We start from the raw sequence: 24,850 nt of genomic DNA, 5'->3' as shown, positions 1-24,850 counted from the left end.
ATTAAAAAGCAGAGAACATTAGGTAACTGAATATCAACTCCAAATTTTAACAGTGATCATATTTGTATAGAAAGTAGAACAAGGTTGTTGCATTTAGCCTCGTGAAGAAACCCTTAAAAACTTATTAGTCATGTTTTGACTGTGACCCAGCAGGTGTTTTCTACGTATTTAATTTTTTTAAACTCCATGGATAAACTCTTCAGGATTATGTGAAAAATGAACATATTACGTTTTGATGTCATACGTGACAGGGCCATGTACAACTGACCATGTGAAAAACACTGTGCACTTAGGTCAATTCCATTAAAATCCAGTGTCTGGCCCTTCTTTTTTGGTGGATTCATCAGTCTTCTGACTGGTTTGATGCGGCCTGCAGTGAACTCCTCTCCTGTGCCAACCTCTTCATCTCCGACTAGCAACTGCAACCTATGTCCTCAGTTATTTACTGAATCTATCCCAATATCTGTCTTTCTCTACAGTTTACATCCTCTACAGCTCCCTCTAGTAGTTTAGTACCATGGAAGGTATTCCATGATGTCATAACAGATGCCCCTCATTGTGTCTCTTCTTCTTGACAGTGTTTTCCATATGTTCATCTTTTCGCAGATTCTGCGGATCTTTCTCATTCCTTCGTCTGCAGCACCGCATCGCAAATTCTTCGGTCCTCTTCTTTTCTCATTTTCCATCAGTACGTGTTTCTCTACCATACAATGCTGTACTCAAACGTACACTCTTCCTCAAATTAAGGCTTGTGTTTGACGTTTCCTCATTTACCGCCCGCGCGTCGAAAAGACCCAAATGTCACACTAAACTCTTGCCTACACGTCGGTATGGAGTTTTGCTACTTTACTCCTCTTGGCCAGGAATGCCATTTTTGCCAATAGTGGTCTGCTTTTTACGTCCTTGTCGCTCGGCATATCATGGGTTATTTTGCTGCCTAGGTAGCAGAATTCCTTGACATCGTCTACTTCGTGATCCCAAATTCTGATGTTAAGTTTCTCGCTATTCTCACGTCTGCTATTTCTCATCACCTTCGTCTTTCTTCGATTTACTCTCAATCCGTATTGTATACTCGATAGACTGTTGACTGCATTCAACGGATCCTGTAATTCTTCTTCACTTTCACTGAGTATAGCAATGTCATCAGCGAATCTTATCATTAATAAGAATTTGAATTTTAACCTCACTCTTGAACCTTCCTTCATATCCATCATTGCTTCTTCGATGTACAGATAAATTATTACGGGCGGAAGACTACATTCCTCCTTTACACAAGTTTTAATCCGAGCACTTCGTTCTTGGTCTTCCAGTCTTACTGTTCCCTCATTGTTCTTGTACAAATCTTATCCCGCAAGAATAATGACACAACTCAAAAATGCATCTACATCTACATTAACATCACACTGCGCAAGCCACCTTATGGTGTGTGGTGGAGGGTACTTTCGGTACCACTATCTGATCCCTCCAACCCTGTTCCACTCGCGAATAGTGCGTGTGAAGAATGGTTGCCGGTAAGCCTCTGTATTGGTTCTAAATTCTCGAATTTTCTCCTCGTGGTCAGTACGCGAGATGTATGTGGGAGGAATTAATATGTTGTCCGACTCCTCCAGAAAAGCGGTGGCCCGAAATTTCAGTAGTAAATCTCTCCGTGATGCACAATGCGTCTCTTATAACGTCTGCCAGTGGAGTTTGTTTAGCATCCCGTAACGCGCTATCGCCAGCTAAACGATCCAGTGAAGAAACACGCCGCTATTCATTGGATCTTCTCTATCAGTCCTACCTGACAGGGATCCCAGACAGACGAACAATACTCACGAATCAGGCGAACAAGCACCTTATAAGCCACTTCTTTCGTGGAAGAGTCACATTTCCTTAAGATTCTTCCGATGAATCTGAGTCTGATATCTGATTTTCCCACTTAAGGTCACTCTGAATAGTTACGCGTAAATATTTTATGGCACATGCTGTCTCCAGCTGTTTGTCATCAATAGTGTGGCTGTACAGCAGTGGATTTCTTTCTCTAAATATGCGCAATTTGTTACATTTATTTACGTTCCGGGTCAACTGTCAGTGCCTGCACCATTCATCAATTCTCTGCAGGTCGTTCTGCAAATTCTTACTATCCTCTGGCGTTGCTACTTTGGTATAGACAACTGCATCATCTGCGAATAACCTTAAAGAGCATCCGATGCTTTCTACTAGATCATTTATATATATTGTAAACAGCAACGGTCCTATCACATTTTCCTGTGGTACTCCTATATTACGTAGGTCTATAATTGTGTGGAGCTGTCTCACGGTCTTTCTTAAAAACGGGAATGACCTGCCCTTTTTTCCAGTCGTTAGGTACCTTTCGTTGCTCAAGCGGTCAACGATAAATTACTGCAACAAGGGGAGCAAGTTGTTTCGTACAATCTTTACAGAATCTTATAGGTATTTCATCTGGTCCTGACGCCTTTCCACTACTAAGCTATTGTAGCTGCATTTCAATTCCGAGATCGGTTATCTCAATTTTCGCCATTTGGACTTTCCTACGACGATTGAAAGGAGGTACAGTGATACGATCTTCCGTGGTGAAACAATTTCTGAAGACCGAATTCAGTATTTCAGCCTTCTCTCTGTTATCTTCCGTTTCGGTGTGGGTTTGGTCGCTGAGAGAATGTGTAGGTGATTTTGACCCAATAACTGTTTTTACACCCGACCAAAATCTCTTAGGATTTTTACTCAGGTCATTTGACAACGTCTTACTTTCAAAATCATTGAACGGTTCTCTCATTGCTCTCCTTGCGCTCATTTTCGTTTAGTTCAGCTTTCGTTTATCAGTTAGATTTTTACTTCTCTTCAATCTGAGATGAAGTGCTCTTTGTTACGTAGCACTTTTCTAACACGGTTATTAAACATGGTGGATCCCTCCCAGCCCTTAAAACCTTACTCGGAACAAACTTCTCTAAGGCATACTGAATGATGCCTTTGGACTTTTTCCATTTGTTCTCCACATCTTCGTCCTCATCACTGAATATTTGATGATTACTGATAAGATATTCTAACATTTGTATCCTGTCACCCTTGCAGAGCAAATATATATGTTCCTACCTTTGTTAACATTCCTTGTAGGACCCGTCGTTATAGATGCTGCCACAGCCTTGTGATCACTGATACCTTTCTCTACGTTAACTGATTCGGTAAGTTTAGGTCTGTTTGTTTCCAGGAGATCTAAGACGTTACCCTCTCGAGTTGGTTCTCTAACTATTTGCTCAAGGTAATATTCAGACAAGATATCCAGAAAAATGCCACACGAATCCCTGTCTCTGACGCCAGTTTTATGGCGTAACACTCCTAGTCTATACCTGGCAAGTTGAAGTCATCCCCTATTACAACGGTATGATCAGGAAAGAAAGAAGAAAGTCTGTAAAAATTATACTGAAATAGTATAAGCTTCCTTCAAATTTCAAGTAAGTACTGACGGAAGAAAATTCCGTTATATTTTCCGCGCGCGTTGGGGCACTTCTGTAGCATTTTTCGGACATACGGGGTGTGATCCGAAAGTAATGGGAATTTTTTTAAGTTCTCTGGGTTTATACACCCAATTAAATTTTTTTTTCATCTTGTTGGTACACATGTTCTTGATGTATGTTTGCATTTTTAGCTGTTTTGAATATTTAGTTTATTGTTGATAATCGAAAAAATCATACGTGTTTTCGAGTGATCGGTAAATTTTTTACTTTCGAAAAAGATGACTCAAAGAATCTGCATTAAATTTTGCTTGAAAATGGAATAAAATGCAGCACCGCGTTCTAAATGTTTACTGTGGATTTTGGCGAATATAGTTGTTAAGACAAGACTCCGCGAGTGGTATAAACGTTTCAAGGAGGGTCGCGAAGATGTTGAAGTCGAGGACGGACGCCCAAGCACGTCAGTTACTGATGACATGTCGAAGGAGTGCAGAAAATGGTTCTGGAAAATGGCCGAATCACCGTCAGAGAGATTGCTAACGATATTGGCATATCCCTTGGCTCATATCAAGCAATTTCCTCGGATGTGTCGAGAATGAAAAATGTTGCAGCAGAGTTTGTTCCGAAACTGTTGAATTTTGACCACAAACGCATAGTCACCGCTCAGGAATTGCTGAATGAATCGGCAACGATCCAAAACTCCCAAAGATGCTTATAATGGGTGATGAAACATGGGTATACGGGTATTACGCCGAAACCACGGCCCAGTCTTCCCAATGGAAACTCCCTGAAGAGCCAGGACCGAAAACGGTAAGTTCGGTAACATGTGAAGTTTCTTCTCACTGTTTTCTTCGATTACAGAGGAATAGTGCATCATGAGTTCCAGCCTTATTGTCGTGCAGTCAGTAAGGAATATTACCTTAAAGCTATGTGCCGTCTGCATTAAGCAGTCCGAAGAAAAGACCAGAATTGTGGCAAAACCGCCCATGGGAATTACATCTTGATAATGCTGCCGCTCACAACTCAGTGTTTGTTCACTATCTTTTGGCAAAACCCAAATCCGTAATGTTGTCTCAGCCAGCGTATTTGGCGGACATGCGACTTCTTTCTGTTCTCGAAGCTGAAGAGAACCATTAAAGGAAGTCTCGGAAGCTCTTCTGGAACTCAGGTTTCCTTGCAGTGTTTAGCTTCTTCAGCGATTCTGTACTGATTTCATCAGTTGTGCCAACTGCCAACGACTGATGAAATCAATACAGAACCGCTGAAGAAGCTGAACACTGTAAGGAAACGTGAGTTCCAGAAGTGCTTCCAAGACTGGAAAAAGAACTGGCACAAGTGTATTATATCTGTGTGGATTACTTTGAAGAGGACAGGGTTTGTGATGATAAATAAATCAAGATTCTTTAAGAAAAAATGTTCTAGTAACTTTTTTATCGCTCCTAGTGTACCAAAAACTGTCGTTTTTCGACTTGCGCCACTTCTCCTGCCGGACTGCGATATTCTAAGTTACTCGTCTTTCCCTATGGCTTAGTCCTATTTTTCTCATAATTTCGGACATCTTGCACCGTTTTACATTGTCGAACACTTTTTCCAGATAGAAAACTCCTATGAACGTATCTTGATTTTACTTCGTTGTTGCTTTCATTATAGCCGCAACGTTGCAACTGCCCATCAGTCGCCAGTCTCATACATCGCCAGTCTCATACATTCGCCAGTCTCATACATTCGCCACACCAACGTGAGTAGTCGTTTGGTTGCCGCCTCCCCTAATTATTTTAGAAATTCCGATGAAATGTTATCTATTTATTCTGTCTTATTTGGTATTAAGTCGGCCAAAGTTCTTTTAAATTCTACTACCTGATCCCCTACCTCTTCCCTGTCGACCCTTGTTTCCGCTTCAATCACTTCATCAGGCAAGTTCTCCCCGTAATAGAGATTTTCACTGTGCTCTTTCCACCTATCCACTCTCTCCTCTGCATTTAACAGTGGAATTCCCATTGTACTCTAAATATTAACGCCCTTGATTTTAATTTCATCGAAGGTTGTCTTGAATTTTCTGCATACTGAGTCAGTTTTTCCGACAATCATTACTTTCGATTACTTGAGACTTTCTATACAGACATTTCGCCTTATCTTCCCTCCACTTTCTATTTATTTCATTCCTAAGTGACTTGTATTTCTGTATTCCTGAATTTTTCTGAACATTTTAAACTTATTTCTTTCATCGATCAACTGAAGTATTTATTTTCCTGCCCATGGTTTCTTTGTAGTTACCTTCTTTATACCTAGGTTTTTCTTTCCAACTTCTGTAATTGCTGTTTCTAGAGATGTCCATTCCTCTTCAACTGAAATGGCTACAGAACTGTTAATTGGCACCGCATCTACAGCTTCAGAGGACTACAAGCGTATCTCTTCATTCCTTAGTACTTCCGTATCCTAGTTCTTTGCGCATTCATTCTTCCTGTCTAGTCTCTTAAACTTCAGCCTGCTTTTCATCATTACTAAATTGTCTCTGAGTCTGTATTTGCTCCTGATTACGCCTTACAATCAAATACCTTATTTCTGAATCTCTGCATGGCCATAGTGTAATCTAACTGGTGTCTTCCCTTATCCCCCGGCCTTTTCCAACTACACCTCCTCCTCTTGCGATCCTTGAACAGAGTATCTGGTACTATTAACTGATATTTACTGCAGAATACAATTAGTCTATCTCCTGTTTCTCTCATACTGTTATGTCCATATTCTCCTGTAAACCTTACTCCTTCTCCTTCCCCTACAACCGTATTCCAATCTCCCATTACAATAAGATTTTATTCTCCCTTTGCGTTCTGATTTACCCGTCCGACTATTGTTGTCGGTGTTGGTTTGCTGCCGATTTCGATGAGAACAACCCTTTACTGAACTGTTCAAGGTAAATCCCTCTCTGCATTACCTTCCTATTCATAACGAATCCTAACAATGTTATACCATTTTCTGCTGCTGTTCATATTACTCTGTGGTTGTCTGACCATAAATCCTTGTCTTGTTTCCATTTCACTTCACTGGCTCCACTATACACAGATTGAGCCTTAACATTTCCCTTTCAGGTTTTCTAGTTTCCCTATCATGTTCCAACTTCTGATATTCTACGTCCTGGATCGTAGAACGTTACTCTTTCGTCAATTATTCAGTCTTTTTCTCAAGATCACCTCCTGCTTGGCAGCCCCCTACAGGAGATCCGAGTTGGGGACTTGAACCTCTCTTCGCTTCTTCGCCCTCTTTAACGAGGCCGTTGCCACAGCGAGGGTCACGCCCTTCTCCTAAGGTCTTCGGGCGGCATTGATAATGGTTTTTATTCTGAATTTAAACAATGGCGGAGTTCAGCCCGGGACCGAGCATTTGTTGATTACGAGTCAAAGACGTTAACTCTAGACCCTGTGAGAAACAAATCCGTCAAAGCCTTTTATTCATGCTTTAACTGTTGCTCAGTAGGTATTATCTGTGTATTTAAAGTATTTATTTGTTTACTACATTGATAAAAATTTCAGGCTTAGGCGAAAAAAATGAACATATTACGGTTTGATTTCACAAGTGACAAGGCTGGGTATAACAGGCAGTGTGAGAAACACCGTACATTTAGGTCAATTGCAGCAGCTTACAGTGTCTGGCTCCAAACTCAGTTAACTGCCATACTAAAGGTGAGTTCAATGGGGAACCAGAGCCATATTAACTGGAAAGGTAAGTATGGGGGTATCTGTTATCGGTATTCATGGTATCAAAACAGTTTTTCCAATTCACAGCCACTTAGCATTGTGCAGAAGATCAAAAAAAATTTTGAGGTTGGTTATTCGGAGTCTTGTTCGGTTGCAACGTCAGGATGAGTTTAAACTTCTTAATAAAATAGTACTTGCACCTACTCTCAGTACTAATTCATGCTACGGCTTTGCAGGTGTCATCAACGAAATTAAAAATTCAGTAGGGTAAAGCACTGTTTACTCTCTTAGACTGTGTCAACATAGCAATAAATTTGTAAAAGGGCCTCAAACTTAGGCAGAATTAAGTGATCTACTTTACTGTGTAGTTCACTTGTAAGTGACAATACAGCCCTTCCCGTATCCAATGAAGTGTCTTAGTTGTTATGTTGGCCGGCCGCGGTGGTCTAGCGGTTCTAGGCGCTCAGTCCGGAACCGCGGGACTGCTACGGTCGCAGGTTCGAATCCTGCCTCGGGCATGGATGTGTGTGACGTCCTTAGGTTAGTTAGGTTTAAGTAGTTCTAAGTTCTAGGGGACTGATGACCACAGATGTTAAGTCCCATAGTGCTCAGACCCAGCCAGCCAGCCAGCCAGTTGTTATGTTGCAAATATCTGGATATACTTTTTAATTAATTACGAGTCATTTGGTAGTGAGACAGAGACATTATTAATATTTGTGTTACCGTTTGTTTCATGCCTTTCGCCATCTCCCGTTTTGTGGACGTTATAAGGAAACTACAAGCTGATGGGCCAAAACGTTATGAACAGTGCCCACCTTGACACTGGATGCCTTCTGGTGGCACTGTGGGCACGTGACACGGTAACAAAAGTATGTACGCAGCACAGTCAAGAACGGGGAATCACCCTAGCGAACATATGCGCTGCAAATGGGGAAATTCATTGAGATAAACGATTCTGACAAAGGTTAGATTATTGTCATGCAGAGTCTGTGAACCAGTATCTCGAAAACGGCGGAGCTGGTCGAATGTTCACGTGCTACTGTCGTGAGCATCTACAGATAAAGGCAGGACAGTGGAACTACCATTAAGCGCTAATTGGTTCATCCACGACTCTTCACAGAACCTTTCCGCCGAAAGAGCACAATGCCAGTGCGCGCACTAGTGTTTCGGAGCGCACCGTTCAACGTACATTGTTGAACATTGAGCTCCACAGCAGTCCACCCCTATGTGTTAATATGTTGACCCAACGACATCATCAATCACTATTGCAGTGGGCACGGGATCATCAGCATTCGACCGTCGAGCAATGGGAACGTGTCGGCTCTTCCGGTGAATCAAATTTTTGCTACAGTAGGTCTCTGTTCATCTCAACAAACGCGGTCATCGACATGAACATGGGCTCGAAACGTGCAGCCCGCCACGGAGCATGCTGGTGAGAGCAGTATTATGCTATGAGAGTCATTCTTCTGCGTTTGCATGGGACCTGTGGTAGTAATTCAAGACACGTGACAGCCGCGAACCATGTGCATCCCTTGATGTCTGATGTCTTCCCCGAGGGCGATGTCGTCTTCCAGCAGTACAATTTTCCGTGTCTCGGAGCCAGAACTGTGCCGCAGTCGTTTGGGGAGCGTTATAGTGAACACATGCTGATGTCTCAGCAAACGAATTCGCCTGATGTAAATCTTATGGAATCAATCTGGGTCTCTATTGTGCGCCAGCACCACGTACGCAAATCAGCGGCCCTATACTTACGCGAATGCGAATTACATGACCTGTGCGTAGGCATCTAATACCACATACCTTCACAAACCTACCAACAAACTGTCGGATCCTGATACGCAGTGTCGGTAATCTATTTCGTCCCAAAGACGGACAAACAATTTATTAAGCTGATGGTCATAATGTTTTGGCTCATTAGTATATTTTAACTTGTCCAGAAGATGTTGTTGTTGCTGTTGTTGTTGTTGTGATCTTCAGTCCAAAGACTGGTGAGCCCATAGATATATCACGGCACCACACTGATCAGATATTTGAATGTTGTGTAGGGGCAGTTGAATTTATTGAAGCTAAACTTCTAATTGTTGTTGTTTATAGGCCCCCCTAACTCTGACTTCAGAGCGTTTCTGCTCAAGCTAGAGTGTTCACTTTATTGGAAGTACCAAAAATTAGTTATATGTGATTACTTCAATATTAATTTTTATTAGATTGTTCTAGAAATAGAATGTTGGTAGATCTCCTAAACTCATATGATCTGATACAGATAGTGTTTTTTCCAACTAGGGTGCAGGGGAACAGTAGCACAGCCATAGAAAGTATTTTTAATCATTCTTCAGTGTTAGATGGGCAATCTGTTAGTAAAAGGGTGAATGGCCTTTCAGACCATGATGCACGAATTTTAACACTGAAAGACTTTTGTACTCAAACATATGTCACATAGAATTACAAACTATGTAGGAAAGCTAATCCAACGGCTATAGAGAGTTTTTTAAACCACGTTGAGGAACAAGAGTGGCAGGATATTTATAGCGACGATAACATAAATGACAAATACACTCCTGGAAATGGAAAAAAGAACACATTGACACCGGTGTGTCAGACCCACCATACTTGCTCCGGACACTGCGAGAGGGCTGTACAAGCAATGATCACACGCACGGCACAGCGGACACACCAGGAAACGCGGTGTTGGCCGTCGAATGGCGCTAGCTGCGCAGCATTTGTGCACCGCCGCCGTCAGTGTCAGCCAGTTTGCCGTGGCATACGGAGCTCCATCGCAGTCTTTAACACTGGTAGCATGCCGCGACAGCGTGGACGTGAACCGTATGTGCAGTTGACGGACTTTGAGCGAGGGCGTATAGTGGGCATGCGGGAGGCCGGGTGGACGTACCGCCGAATTGCTCAACACGTGGGGCGTGAGGTCTCCACAGTACATCGATGTTGTCGCCAGTGGTCGGCGGAAGGTGCACGTGCCCGTCGACCTGGGACCGGACCGCAGCGACGCACGGATGCACGCCAAGACCGTAGGATCCTACGCAGTGCCGTAGGGGACCGCACCGCCACTTCCCAGCAAATTAGGGACACTGTTGCACCTGGGGTATCGGCGAGGACCATTCGCAACCGTCTCCATGAAGCTGGGCTACGGTCCCGCACACCGTTAGGCCGTCTTCCGCTCACACCCCAACATCGTGCAGCCCGCCTCCAGTGGTGTCGCGACAGGCGTGAGTGGAGGGACGAATGGAGACGTGTCGTCTTCAGCGATGAGAGTCGCTTCTGCCTTGGTGCCAATGATGGTCATATGCGTGTTTGGCGCCGTGCAGGTGAGCGCCACAATCAGGACTGCATACGACCGAGGCACACAGGGCCAACACCCGGCATCATGGTGTGGGGAGCGATCTCCTACACTGGCCATACACCACTGGTGATCGTCGAGGGGACACTGAATAGTGCACGGTACATCCAAACCGTAATCGAACCCATCGTTCTACCATTCCTAGACTGGCAAGGGAACTTGCTGTTCCAACAGGACAATGCACGTCCGCGTGTATCCCGTGCCACCCAACGTGCTCTAGAAGGTGTAAGTCAACTACCCTGGCCAGCAAGATCTCCGGATCTGTCCCCCATTGAGCATGTTTGGGACTGGATGAAGCGTCGTCTCACGCGGTCTGCACGTCCAGCACGAACGCTGGTCCAACTGAGGCGCCAGGTGGAAATGGCATGGCAAGCCGTTCCACAGGACTACATCCAGCATCTCTACGATCGTCTCCATGGGAGAATAGCAGCCTGCATTGCTGCGAAAGGTGGATATACACTGTACTAGTGCCGACATTGTGCATGCTCTGTTGCCTGTGTCTATGTGCCTGTGGTTCTGTCAGTGTGATCATGTGATGTATCTGACCCCAGGAATGTGTCAATAAAGTTTCCCCTTCCCGGGACAATGAATTCACGGTGTTCTTATTTCAATTTCCAGGAGTGTATAATGATTTCCTAAACACATTTCTCATGCTCTTTGAGAGTTGCTTTGTATTAGAACGTTCTAAACTAGGTACTAGCAGTAAAAGGCAGCCTGGTTGGCTGACTAGTGGGATAAGGATATTATGCAGAACAAAGAGGGAATTATATCAAAACGCTAGAAGTAGTCACACTCAAGGTACAGTAGCCCATCACAAACACAATTGTAAGGTGCTTAAAAATGTTATTAGGAAGGCAAAGAGTATGTGTTACCCAAATAGAATAGCTAATTCACAGGACAAAATTAAAACCATATGGTCATTTGTGAAGGAAGTGTCTGGTAAGCAGCGCGAGGTCGACAATATTAAGCCAGTTCATAATAAAAATATTTGTGTTAATGTTAAGTCAGATATATGAACAGTATTTAACAATCATTTTCTGAGCATTGCAGGCGAATTAAATAATAATTTAATTTCTACAGGGAATCATATAACTCTCTTGGCAAATTACTTTCCGAGATAAATGTCTGAAATACTCCTCTGTGGTACTGACAAGGGGAGATTGAGTCAATAATTAAATCACTGAAGACTAAAGACTCTCATGTATATGATGGACTGTCTAGCAGAATATTAAAGTAAGGTGCTGCACATGTTAACTCTGTACTTAGCCATATTTATAACTTTTCCTTTAAGAATGGTTAATTTCCTGAACTTTTGGTGTACTCAGTAATATAGCCGCTATATAATAAGGGAAAAAGGGATAATGTAGACAGTTTTAGATCTATTTCTATGCCATCAGTGTTTGCTTAAGTTATTGAAAAGGCTGTGCATGTAAGGATAATTGATCATTTTATATCACATAATTCACTATCATATGTACAGTTCAGCTTTAGAAGTCGTTTAAGAACTGAAAATGCTATATTCTCTTTTCTCTGTGAGGTAATGGATGAATTAAACAAAATGTTTCGAACGCTAGGCAAATATTTTGATTTAACTAAGGGATCTGATTATGTTTAACATGAAATATTGCTCAAGAAGTTGGACCATCATGGAATACGGGGAGCAGCACACAACTGGTTCACAGTGTTGAGAATAGCTGTGATGTGGGGTCTGAGTGGGGTATGGTCAATTGGAGGGTACCCCAGGGATCAGTGTCTTCCTTATTTATATAAATGGAATGCCCTCTAGTATCACAGGTAATTGTAAAATACTTCTGTCTGCTGATGATTCTAGCTTTACAGTAAAAGACGTTATGTGCAACACTGGCTTGGTTTCAAATAGAGAAGTTCATATCATAAGTTCATGACTTGTAGAAAATAAAATAAAGCTAAATCGCAGTAAGACTCAGTTTTTACAGTTACTAATACACAGTTCAACAAAACCAGGCGTTTTAATTTTACAGAATGGGCATTTGGTAAGTGAAACTGAACAGTTCAAACTTCAGGTGTTCAGATAGATAGTAAACTGTCGTGGAAAGCTCACGTTCTGGATCTTGTTTAAAGACTTAGTGTTACCATTTTTACTATTCGAACAGTATCTGAAGTAAGTGTTCGTTCACACTAAAATTAGTCTGCTGTGCTTATTTTCATTCGCTAATGTCGTATGGTATTATATTTAGGGAATAACTCTTCCCATTCTAGAAGGATATTTTGGGCTCAGAAACGGGCAGTTCGGGCGACAAGTGGCGTAAGTTCGCGAACCTCTTATCGACCCCTGTGTATTTTGACATTTTCCTCTGTTTGTCTCTCTCTCTCTCTCTTTCTGTAATATATATATATATATATATATATATATATATATATATATATATATATATATATATATATATATATATATATATATATATATATCCCTTACTGTCGTTTCTTGTTAACAGTAACAGCAGTTTTAACTCATTTAGTATTCAGCAGGAATCCAATCTGCATTTGGATCGCAGTTCCTTAACTCTTGTGCAGAAAAGTGTGCAATATACTGCTACATCCACTTTCAATACGCCAACATAAGAATTCATAAATATTAACAATAATTCACACATGTTCAAATCGCAACTGAAGAGTTTTCTCATGGGTTGCTCCTTCTATTCTGTTGAGGAGTTCTTGAAAAATCAACCTGATTCTTATGTTATACTGTTGATTGCGTTTACTTAAATTAATAGCTTGACTTTTTTGGATTAATAAACATTTTATTTTTCATCGGTTTTTACTTTTACGTTGTAATTTCATGTACTGACACGTTCCATGACCTTGGAGATTTGCTTCTCAATTTGGTCCTACGGAACTAGACGTTTAAATAATAAATAGTAAAATAAAAATACAGCTCTCCGTGCTAGTCTATCCTGTGCAAGCCCCTTCATCTCTGAATAACTTCTGCAACCTACATCCTTGTGAATCTGCTTAGTGTGTTCATCTCTTGGTCTCCCTCTACGATTTTTAACCTCCACGCTTCCCTCCCGTACTGATGTCTCAGAACGTAACTATCCGCCTCAGGCAGCCAATTTTGTTTCAAGAGTTATCACAACTAAGAAAGCAGCTCTTGAACAGAAACCATAGGGAAAAAAGGCTCCTCCACAGAGATATCTATTATAACTGCTAATTCCTTTCAATGTCAAGGAGCATAAACAGTAAGGGGAGGTCTGAAATCCACCAAAAGTCATCAAGCTTTTAAATATTACTTCGACAAGTGCACAGAATTAAACCAGAAAGGCGGCCGCTGGTGGCCGAGCGGTTCTAGGCGCTTCAGTCTGGAAGCGCGCGACCGCTACGGTCGCGGGTTCGAATCCTGCCTCGTGCATGGGTGTGTGTGATGTCCTTAGGTTGGTTAGGTTTAAGTAGTTCTTAGTTATAGGGGACTGATGACCTGAGATGTTAAGTCCCATATTGCTGAAAGCCATTTGAACCATTTTAAACCTGAATTTTAAAATGCACAAATCACATTAAATATTTAACCTTCAGACGGTAAATAAAAAAGAATAATAAGAAGAAGAATGCATTTAAGAGCAATTACCACACGGCCACCAGCATAAGAGGCCAGAGGAAACAAATATTAATACTAGTTAACGCCGAAGTGGCAAATAACAGTTCGAAAGCCAAGTAGTAGTAAAGGTGAGCTGTAGTTCTGTCAGTACCACCAGTTTCACGCAAATTAATACACAATATAAACACCAAAATAATATTAATTACGTACGGACAGCGGTTGCTCGTTAGTCTATAGCGTGTCTAGTGACAAGGCAACCCTCTGTGAAATGTGAGACAGAACTTTACTAAAATTTAACGGTAAATAACACATTGCTTATTAAAAGGACAGAGCAAAACTTAACAAGAAATAACACACTTCCTTATTAAAGGAACACAGTTCGACCCATGCGCCCCAGCCGGTCGTCACTGCACAACATTACAGGGAAATGTGGTTCGATAATCAGGCCGGTAGAACTTTTTACGGCAGGACACAAGGGTTTCTAAAATTTTACTACCCTGCTGCAGACTGGTGTAAAGCAGATGCTCACCGTAGTTTCGACGTTGTTCCCGAATGAAATTAAACCCATCACAAGCCCCCTGGTAAGACAGCATATTCAAGGGCTCGGACTGCAACCCGCAACTCGCCGCTGCACAAGCAGGAAGCAGACACTTGCAGCAGCGGGGCCGCCCCGTTAACGGTCAACACGTCCGCCTCGCTATCACGGTCTGATACAATAGACTGTGTCGATACTCCAAGCGGATACAGCTGCCGAAGCCAGTACCTTGGCCATTATATGGAGCCACCACCCAAATGTCATCCACGAGTCGCATTACTGCAGTGGTTGCTCAACCAACTTGCTTACCCGAAGCTCAAGCACGAGTCTTTATCTTCGCAAGGCACTTCGTCGCTGCCCCATCGCAGGACGCCCAAACCGCAGTTGCCAAGCAATGGATCAAAGACATTACGCTAGTACGGCAGATATCGATAAATGCTCTCACCCAGCTCAGTGTAATTGGTTAATTCTTAGCACGTTGTTTTGTTTGTCCCCCGCATACAGTTACCTAGCTGATGTAGGTCGTAAAATTCCTCTTTCTGTAGCATTTTTCTAATTAACAATGATGATCAATGCTCAACAACTCTTTCGTAGGGTCATTTCCGTTCTACAGAATAAAAACGTTTCGGCCTTATATTAACATTTATTTGAACTAATAGAAAGTTCTTAGTTCGTAGGCAATCCACATTTTTTTTTCATTCATGTAAGGATATTAGTCAAAAGTAATTCACTTACCATAAGCACTATCAGGATACAGTTTTCCTCCATAGGTAGTTAACGTGTTTGTGACTAAAGAGTATATTAGCACAACCATCAGGAAGATTGGAGTAATGAATCCCCAACAAAGCCTCCAGTAAATTCCGGTCTTCCTTCCAAGCATAAAATAGATGTCCTGACAAATTCTGTCAACTCCTGTAATCGTAGAAGCATATTAGTATTCTGTCGACCCTAGATGAATATTTTACTCAGCTTCTGGGGTCGTCTCATATTTACCATAAATCCAACAAATGGCAACAAGTTCCATCGTTGCGAGAACGTACACCACTAACGTCACTCCGTAATGGTCAACCAGATTTAGAATCCATTGTCCACCCTGGCAATATTAAAAACGACAAAGTTAATATTTTACAGGCAACCTGTTTCGAAACTTCATTCTTTAAAGCGTGCTCATTCGTTCACCTTTTATTTTGTATTTCTACTCACGCGTGTGATATAAACCAATCCAATCAAAAAGCCGACAACTGCTAATGTGATGGCAACTGCCCAGTACTTTAGGGACGGGACCTGATCACAGATAACTGTGATAATGCAGTTCGCCATTGATGCGACAGATCCAATTCCCAGCACAAACAACATAAAAAAGAATAGAACAGCAAACAGCTGAAAAGAAAATAACATTTAGTTAACAAATGGCGAAGTTTATACAAAAACTTGAGATTTCTTGCTAAAAGATAACATACACTGACGTGACAAAAGTCATGGGCCAGCGATATGTCTACACACAGACTGCTGTAGTATCACGTACACAAGGCATAAAAGGACAGTGCAATGGCGAAGCTATCATTTGTACTCAGGTGGTTCACGTGAAAAGATTTCCAATGTGATTATGGCCTCACGACGGAAATTAACAGACCTCGAACGGTAGTTGGATCTAGACTCATGGGACATTCCGTTTTTGAAATGGTTAGGGAATTCAATATTCCGAGAGCCGCAAGGTCAAGAATGTGCCGAGAATACCAAATTTCAGACATTGCCTCTCACCACGGGCAACGCAGTGACTCAAGCCCTTGAATTAACGACTGAGAGCAGCGGCGTTTGCGCAGAGTTGTCAGCGCTAACAAACAAGCAACACAGCGTACGACGAATGTATCCGTTAAGACAGTGCGGCAAAATCTAGCGTTAACTGGCGATAGCAGCAGACGACCGACGCAAGTGCCTTTGCTACCGGCACTACATCGCCTGCAGCGCCTCTCGTCAACTCGTGACCATACTGGTTGGATCCTAGGCGACTGGAAAACTTTGGACAGGTCAGATGAATTCCGATTTCAGTTGGTAAGAGCTGAATGGATAGGGTCAGAGTGTGATGCACACCCAACACCTTCTGATACTCAGGCCTCAAGGCGTAACTGTGACGTAATCGCCGCTAGACTGTCATTGTAAACAAGCATCAGCGCTAAAGCGTGAACTTCTTTCGTGAAAGCATAACAAAATCTCACGACTTAGCTCTCAACTACCAATCTGTGTGTCATTCAGAAAGAAGTTGCGCCGAACTTTATCATTTACAAAGAAATTGTGCCGTTCCTGTAAGCTATAGCGCAAAACAGATCTCCAGCAGAAATGGGTATCTGCACTACAAAGTGAAAATTTTCAGGTTACACATAATTCAAAGGTAAGCTCAGCACCTTTACAGTTCAGTTAGATTCTCTCAGGGAGCGGGTGCTTTAATATAGAGAGCATGAGCAACTTACATTGCGTTTAAGTTAGCATGATGTCCAGTTGCTCAGTAACAACGTGATTTCGGCTGACCTGATATCTTTCTATAGCAGAGCAAGTACATTGTATACAGCATCGAATCACTGGCAAACTGTGATTTACTTACTCAGAAATATTTTTAGCATTATAACATAAAATACTGAGTCAGTTTTAATCGATTTGTTCTGAAGGCAACCGACACTAATCCCCTGGGTGTTAAAATTACGAACAACTTCAGTTGGGAAGACCACATAGATAATATTGTGGGGAAGGCGAGCGTATGCGTTTCATTGGCATGACACTTAGAAGATGCAACAAGTCCACTAAAGAGACAGCTTACACTACACTCGTTCGTCCTCTGTTAGAATATTGCTGCGCGGTGTGGGATCCTTACCAGGTGGGATTGACGGAGGACATCGAAAGGGTGCAAAAAGGGCAGCTCGTTTTGTATTATACCTAATAGGGGAAGGAGTGTGGCAGATATGATACGCGAGTTGGGATGGAAGTCATTAAAGCAAAGACGTTTTTCGGTGCGGCGAGATCTATTTACGAAATTTCAATCACCAACATTCTCTTCCGAATTCGAAAATATTTTGTTGAGCCCAACCTTCATTGGTAGGAATGATCATCAAAATAAAATAAGAGAAATCAGAGCTCGAACAGAAAGGTTTAGGTGTTCGTTTTTCCCGCGCGCTGTTCGGGAGTGGAATGGTAGAGAGATAATATGATTGTGGTTCGATGAACCCTCTGCCAAGCACTTACATGTGAATTGCAGAGTAGTCATGTAGATGTAGAAGTTTCCGTTAGTACTTATTGGCATCATTTGCATTGTACGTTATCATATGTAGCTAATAAAAATAGCTCTCATTATTCCAAAGTCTGCGAGCACCTCTTCATTCGGAGACATACTGATTATTTCGACAATTCCACAGGGAAGAAATGTTCTGTGCCTCTTCCGAAACCTCGCCTTAAACTGGGAGCCATATCATGGATTCTGCCTAACTGTCCGAAGTACCTTTCGTCAGCTTCTTGTCTAATAAAAAATGTAGATGAGAGACGGGAGTGTCTGGAAAACAGAAACTTAGAAACAACTATTGCAGCCAGTGTAGCAGTTCATTCCCAGTATGAATAGGAAAGATGATTTGTGGTCTTTAATGGCTGCTTAAGAGCTTAGAGGGGATCAAGCTGCCCAAATATTGGCATATTATAAAATCAGGAAGGGGCGTTAGTTTTATTCTAATAGAAACAACAGATATTCCTACACTTTTGTGTTCTGTTCTAGTGTATGCTGATCGGATTATGCAGTTGTATGTTGGTGAAAATATAATCCCAAATCTTGGTACAAGGAAATTCCTATTACTATTAACAAATTGAATCACTTTACTGACGTTGTTGATAACTTGGAAAACTTCACCAGAAAGAACCACTTTCTATTCATAACCAATTATTTGAAAAATAAGGCAAATTCTTTTGATGAGACTGAAAGCAGAAAAATTAATTTTTTATGTGAGCAAGTGAATTTAATAGGTGCCCAAAAGAACCATTACGATACTCGTCAGATTGTATTATATTTTGTAGTATTTTATTTTCAATATCACAACATGCTTACAAGTTCATAAGAAGTAAACACTATGTTGTGCTAACCCATACTAATACACTGTATAATATTTGTTCACATTTTCAAATAAACCCAGCAGCTGAGCAGCTAGGTGACAATTTTCTGTTGCACACAAAACAGATGTTCAGTTTCTTTGTGAATTCATGTTGTTTCACTAATGGTCGATGAAATTCACTTGAAGGCTTATTTAGACTTCACGGGAGGCACAATCTAGGGTGCTGCATTCAGTTCGAAAAGAGTGGCAACTAGTGCTCAGATTTTTATGACACAAAGTTTGCTTTCTTTGTAGAAAGATGTAGTTAACATCCTTCCAATGAGAAACATAAATGGTGAAGAACTCTTCACTCTAACTAAGAAAATAGTTTCTGGGCTAGATGCAACAGGTTTTGAGGTAGTCTGTGTTGTTAGGACAAAGCTTCTATTAACAGACGGGCAATGTCATTCTTTGCCGCCCCCCCCCCCCCCTTAACTGTCAATTGTTTACAAACAACCTTGTGATGATACTTAAGCACCTTTAGCACTTTTTTGTATTTTAGATTTTGTTCACAGATTAAAATGTGTCAGAAACAATTGGATCAACAAAAATGATCCTGATAAAACAATAAAATACCTCAAGTTTTAAATAGTTTCAGAAAGTATGCTGCTGCTTATGGCTCTCTGCAGTTAAAGAGGTACATGACGCAGAATGTAAACAGGCAATAAAATTTTCCAACAAACTTAATTTAAAGTCTCTTTATCCAAGCAATCTGCTGTGACAAAAAGTCAGACTTGTGCTTAATGTTTTCAATAAGATGACTGGCCAAGGTTTGTTAGCCTTGGGGGAATATCATCTTATTGAAAGTGTTGAGAGCACTGCTAAAGTAATTAAATTGATTTATACATGGTGGAACATTTTAAAAGTTATCTAAGCTGATAGAAATATTCGTTTCGAGCATTCACTTTAGAAACCACTTTCCAGCACAAGTGATGAAAATATCACATATGTAGACAGATTTTTATCATGCCTGAATATATGGAAACATTGACCTGATCATACGTTTGGGTTATCCAATGACACATATTTGACCTTCTTACATACCACTCATGAAACGCCATTTCAGATGGTTACATCGAAACAACAGAATTAAAAACAGATGTATTTCTGTAAATCAAGTCTCATGATCAAACAGTATGTTTTGAAATCAACGTAAACGGAAACCAAAGTTTTGTTTACTGGGTAGGTTGATCAACATATATACTTAATTCCGAATTGCTTATACAGATAAATCTACAGAAATTAATTACATTACTACAGAGTGCAGATTTTTCACCGGATATTTCTTTGTAAACGTCTCTTCTTCTTGTTGCAGTGCTTCATATATTAAATGAAATGAATAGCGCGTTCAATCGGTGGTTTCAGTTGCTTTGCTTGTACGGCCATTAAATCCAGCACTGTAGAAGATTCTGTTCGCCCTCAAGCGGCCTACCGGAAATGATGTCACACAGCATACTCCTCTTGGTGGGGAGGTCTGTATGTTAGACGGTGTTCGCAAACGCCGCGAAGTCATGGACCCAAGTTGTCAGCAAGGCAGTGAGCATGCTGGAGGTTTCACCATAATGATGTGGGTTGTGGTTAAGTGGAATGTACTGGGTCCTCTGGTCCAATTGAACAGCCCATTGACGATAAATGGTCATGTTTGTTAACTTGGAGACCATTTGCAGCCAGTCATGGCCTTCATGTTCCCAAAAAACGATTGCGTTTCACCGGAGCGCAATTGCTCGCGATTGGTTTGAAGAACACTCTGGACAATTCGAGCAAATGATTTGGCTACCAAGACCTCCCAGCATGAATCCCAGCGAACATTAATGGGACATAATAGAGAGGTAAGTTCGTGCAGTACATCTTGCACCAGCAACATATTCGCCGTTATTGATGGCTATAGAGGCAGCGTGGCTCAGTATTTCTGCAGGGGACTTTAAACTACTTGTTGAGCCCGTGTCAGGTCGAACTGCAGCACTGTGTCTTGCGAAAGGAGGTCCTACACGGTATTAGGAAGTACCCGTGACTTTTGTCACTTCAGACTACTGCAGAAGCTTTGTCATCACACATATAAACGGTGATGACCCGGACTCGGAAACTTCTGGATAAATGCTAGATGATAACTACGAACAAGCCGATGACAGTGATTAGACTGCTAACTCCTACGAAGTAAACGTCTACAAAATTCTGTGCAACTGCGCTCACGGCCATGTTGCACTCACAATGGTGTGCAAGACTTAACAACGAAAGTAGCTTTCACATGATACGTCACTGCCAAGTAACATGGTTCGATGAAACTTGGACCATATGTAGTAATATCTGCTATAGTATAGTACAGAAGTTAACTGAAAAAATGCAATAAGACGAATAGAAATGACTGGTGTTCAAAGATGATTATTTACACTGAATAGACCGCGATTTATGACGGTGCCCTGGACAGTACAAAAGGTGGGAGATGGTCCTTAATCGGGTATGTGATCACCACAGACGGCAGTGCATGCTTTGCAGAATGCTTTCATGCTAGGGACCAGGTTGGCAGTCGGCACGCCCATGCATCGTTAAACCTTCCTTCATCATAACACCTAGACCACCAAAGCAATAATGTTGAACAATGTTCTTGAGTACATTATGTTGCCTCATATGTCGAGAGGTTGGAACACATAACTAACACAGGCAGAATGTCAAACACGTCCGTTTTGGTGGTCCAGGTATTATGGTGTGGAGAGGCGTAATGTTGCATGGGCGCGCTGACCTCCTGAACACAGTACATTCATCGTCAACACTCCTGTGTCCCTGTACTCCTTCCCCATATGCGTCGTTCCAGTGGTGTATTCGATCCTGACTTCATTTTAATAGATGGAAATGCTCTATTGCATCGAACTGCGCAGGTGGAGGAGCTGTTGAGACGAAGGTATGTTGATCGAACAGACTGGCCTGCCCGTTCCCCGACTTAAATCGAATTAGGAACGTGTGGTATGTGTTTTGCAGCATGTGCATGTGCACCAACGACCATCCAGCAGTTATCATCCGCCGTGGAATGGCATGGAATGCCTTATCACAACAGCTCCTTACCAACCTTGTGGCCAGCATGGGAGCACGATGCAGATCATGTATTGCCGTGGTGATCACACATTCAATTAAGAATCATGTTCCGCCTTTTGTACTTTCCAGTGGACCATCATAAATCGTGGGGACTTCTATGTAAATTATAAGCTTTGAATTAAGTGTCATTTCTGTTCGTCTCATTGCGTATTTGTTTCAGCTCCTTTCTGTACTATATTGCACCATTTCTTTGTATGTATGGTCCAAGTTTCGTCAATCTATGTTACTTGGCAGTGATACATCATGTCGAAGATAATTTCGTCCTTATTTTCTCCACAGCAGTGTACAAAGAGACTGAAAATGGATCCACATTCGGTTAAACGAAACACAGAAGTCAAATGCGCAACTGGAAATTGCGGAATAACCTTGGAAACAATCATACCATCTTAGAAAAGAACTCCCGCATTTTAAATTTCTATACACGACTGCACTCCGGAATGTAGCACACTTATAAACACAAAAAATCAATGGTAAAGATTCTGGGCTCCGATTTTGTGGAACAACATTGAGGCTTAGAAATATGGATGAGACAGAAGAGTCAAATCACTTCTAACAATCATGCACAATCTTTAACTGCGAAAGAAAGGTCAAGATGTAGGATAAACATAAAACAGAAGCGAAGGGATAACGTCAAGCGATTAAACTTCATTAACACTAGTAAAGTTTCATTCAAGACTATAATATTTTCTCAACAACCCATAAAATTATGGAAAGTTGTAAAAAGAACTGTTACATATCAAACCAGTTAAATTAATCGTTTAATAGTTCATATATTACCTCACAAGTTACCAGCCTTTTAAGAAAATGTCTCGTAAGTGCAAGGCCTGACTTGATAAAGAAGCAGCCACTATATATTTATCATTGATAACGTGAAGTGTGATATTTTCATAGCTAAATTTAAAATAAGAAGTTAAGTTACAATAATTATCCACCAGGAAAGAAAATTATGTAATGTATGAAGCTGTTCAAGGAACCACAAAACTGATTTGCATAGACTGCTTTGTACAATGTATTCTTTCACAAAAAATTGTGTGTAAATAAGTACTCAAGATGACAGACCGAATGAATAAATAAATAAAAGCAATAGAAGTTTGACGAAAAAAAGTAAAAATACAAAGTAAAATATATTGGTCCCAGAAAGATAATGGGTCTTTGATGAAATTTTGTTCTCAATAAAATGGTACACACTGCAAAGTAACGCAAGAGCCGACTTCAAATGAGTGGATCAAATAACATGCCGGCATCTTAAAATTTATTTTATTTTATTTTTCACAATTTTCCGGCAACGATCATTAAGACAAGATTTACCAGGGACCTGGTCTTAAACTTTCGGCATTAGGTAAGTGGGCGGTAGGACGCAACGCGCCAGTACTTCTTCTGCAAGTCATTGAAGTGAACTTAGTCTCTAGATTAACGTCTGTTCGTAACTAAATTAGTTTCGACATGCAAATTATTTGGAGAACAACGAGATAACTGTACATCTTTCTATCTTATGAGATATATCGCTTCAGTAATCGTCTATTTTACTTGGCAAACTTGTAACAGTATCATCACTGCACTCAACATTAAACTCCTTTGTAAGTGTTTTTATAAATGATAGAAGTATCAGTAAATTATTATATTTGGTGATCCATATTACCTGAGGAACTGCATCAAATTTAGCTATTGCATCAGGATATGAAATGAATGCTAAGCCAGTTCCACTTCTTACAACTCCAGAAATGTCGTCCACACCCATTTCATATGCAAGATTTCCTAGGATGGAGAAGATAGTGAAACCAGCCAGTAAACTGGTGAACGTATCCAGCAGCGTCACTATCATAGCATCCCTGAAAAAAGTTTTCTATTGTTAATAGCTTAATGCTAGTGTATAATAAGTAACTGTGACCTATACGATACTGTTTTTACCTGTATATATTATGCTTGAAGTTGTTGTACGACGCTAGCATCACCAGTGTACCGAATGACATGGAAAGCGAGAAAAAACACTGCGTCACAGCAGCGTACCAAACCTAGAATTACGGTATTACAATAGTGACAACATAATATCTGGACTTTTCCTTAACTTTTATTGGTATATTAACACGCTATGCTGTAAGCTTCTTTCGGAGTGGAGGTACAACAAAGAGAAATATATCACTCTACTTCGCAAGTGCTTAGAAAGATTGTCTATGCTGGTGAGAAAAGACTTGAAAGGTAAGCTGCACGTTATCATAGTAGGCCAAGTAATTTTTATTTAATGCTGCACTACACATCAGAGTCATAAATGACTCTATTTTTCTTCATTGACACAAAGTATGTAAAAGACAATGGTCGGAACTTTGCGCAACAAGGGTGGCACACTGTTAGAGGAGAGTATATGCTCCGGGGTTCCTGCAGATGCAGTTCTGCTGCAGTTCGGATAACAAGTTCACTATAGTACGGAAGTGAAATGGGGTGACAACTGGAACCTAGACTATAGAAATCCGCTCCTTGGTCACGAAGCGATTCGAGAACCACTGTGTAAACGTCCTTATCGTTGGAATATATCTTTCCTCCCAGGTAGTCTTTCAGTTTGATGAAAAGAAGGAAATTATGCGCTGCAAGATCTGGATTGTATCACCAAAGTGCGGCCTTGGTCAAATTGTTGGCACCATGTCACTAATTGATTTTGGTCCGTATACTGGCAGAATTCCACAGTGAATCTGTGAACAATTAAGACGTTTTCCGGCCTGGGTGGCCGAGCGGTTCTCGGTGCTACAGTCTGGAACCGCGCGACCGCTATGGTCGCAGGTTCGAATCCTGCCTCGGGCATGAATGTGTGTGATGTCCTTAATTTAGTTAGGTTTAAGCAGTTCTAAGTTCTAGGGGACTGATGACCTCGGAAGTTAAGTCCCATAGTGCTCAGAGCCAATTAAGACGTTCTGCCCATAAGAAACGTAATGTGCCTTATACATCAACTCTGGAGTGCGGTTCAGGTTGCTGCCCCATTTCACTTGCACAATGTGATACACTTGTTAATTCGAACTGCAGCAGAACTGTGTCTGCAGGAAACCCAAAA

At 41.3% G+C, this 24,850-nt stretch overlaps 1 protein-coding gene across 1 annotated transcript in view; it reads right to left on the bottom strand.

Moving 5' to 3' along the window:
* Positions 1-24,850, bottom strand: part of LOC126158138 (sodium-dependent nutrient amino acid transporter 1-like) — a 94,470-nt gene that overhangs the window by 2,837 nt on the left and 66,783 nt on the right. Inside the window, exons 7-11 of the mRNA XM_049916423.1 lie at positions 23,719-23,822; positions 23,450-23,639; positions 15,803-15,979; positions 15,593-15,692; positions 15,335-15,511 (exon numbers count right to left, since the gene is read on the bottom strand). Of these exons, the coding sequence (XP_049772380.1) occupies positions 15,335-15,511; positions 15,593-15,692; positions 15,803-15,979; positions 23,450-23,639; positions 23,719-23,822 (748 nt within the window). The remainder of the gene's footprint in view (positions 1-15,334; positions 15,512-15,592; positions 15,693-15,802; positions 15,980-23,449; positions 23,640-23,718; positions 23,823-24,850) is intronic.

Source organism: Schistocerca cancellata, chromosome 2 (genome assembly GCF_023864275.1).
Source record: "Schistocerca cancellata isolate TAMUIC-IGC-003103 chromosome 2, iqSchCanc2.1, whole genome shotgun sequence".
NCBI lineage: Eukaryota > Metazoa > Arthropoda > Insecta > Orthoptera > Acrididae > Schistocerca > Schistocerca cancellata.
The sequence above is the reverse complement of the archived record's forward strand: the minus strand, read 5'-3'. Positions and strand labels throughout refer to the sequence as shown.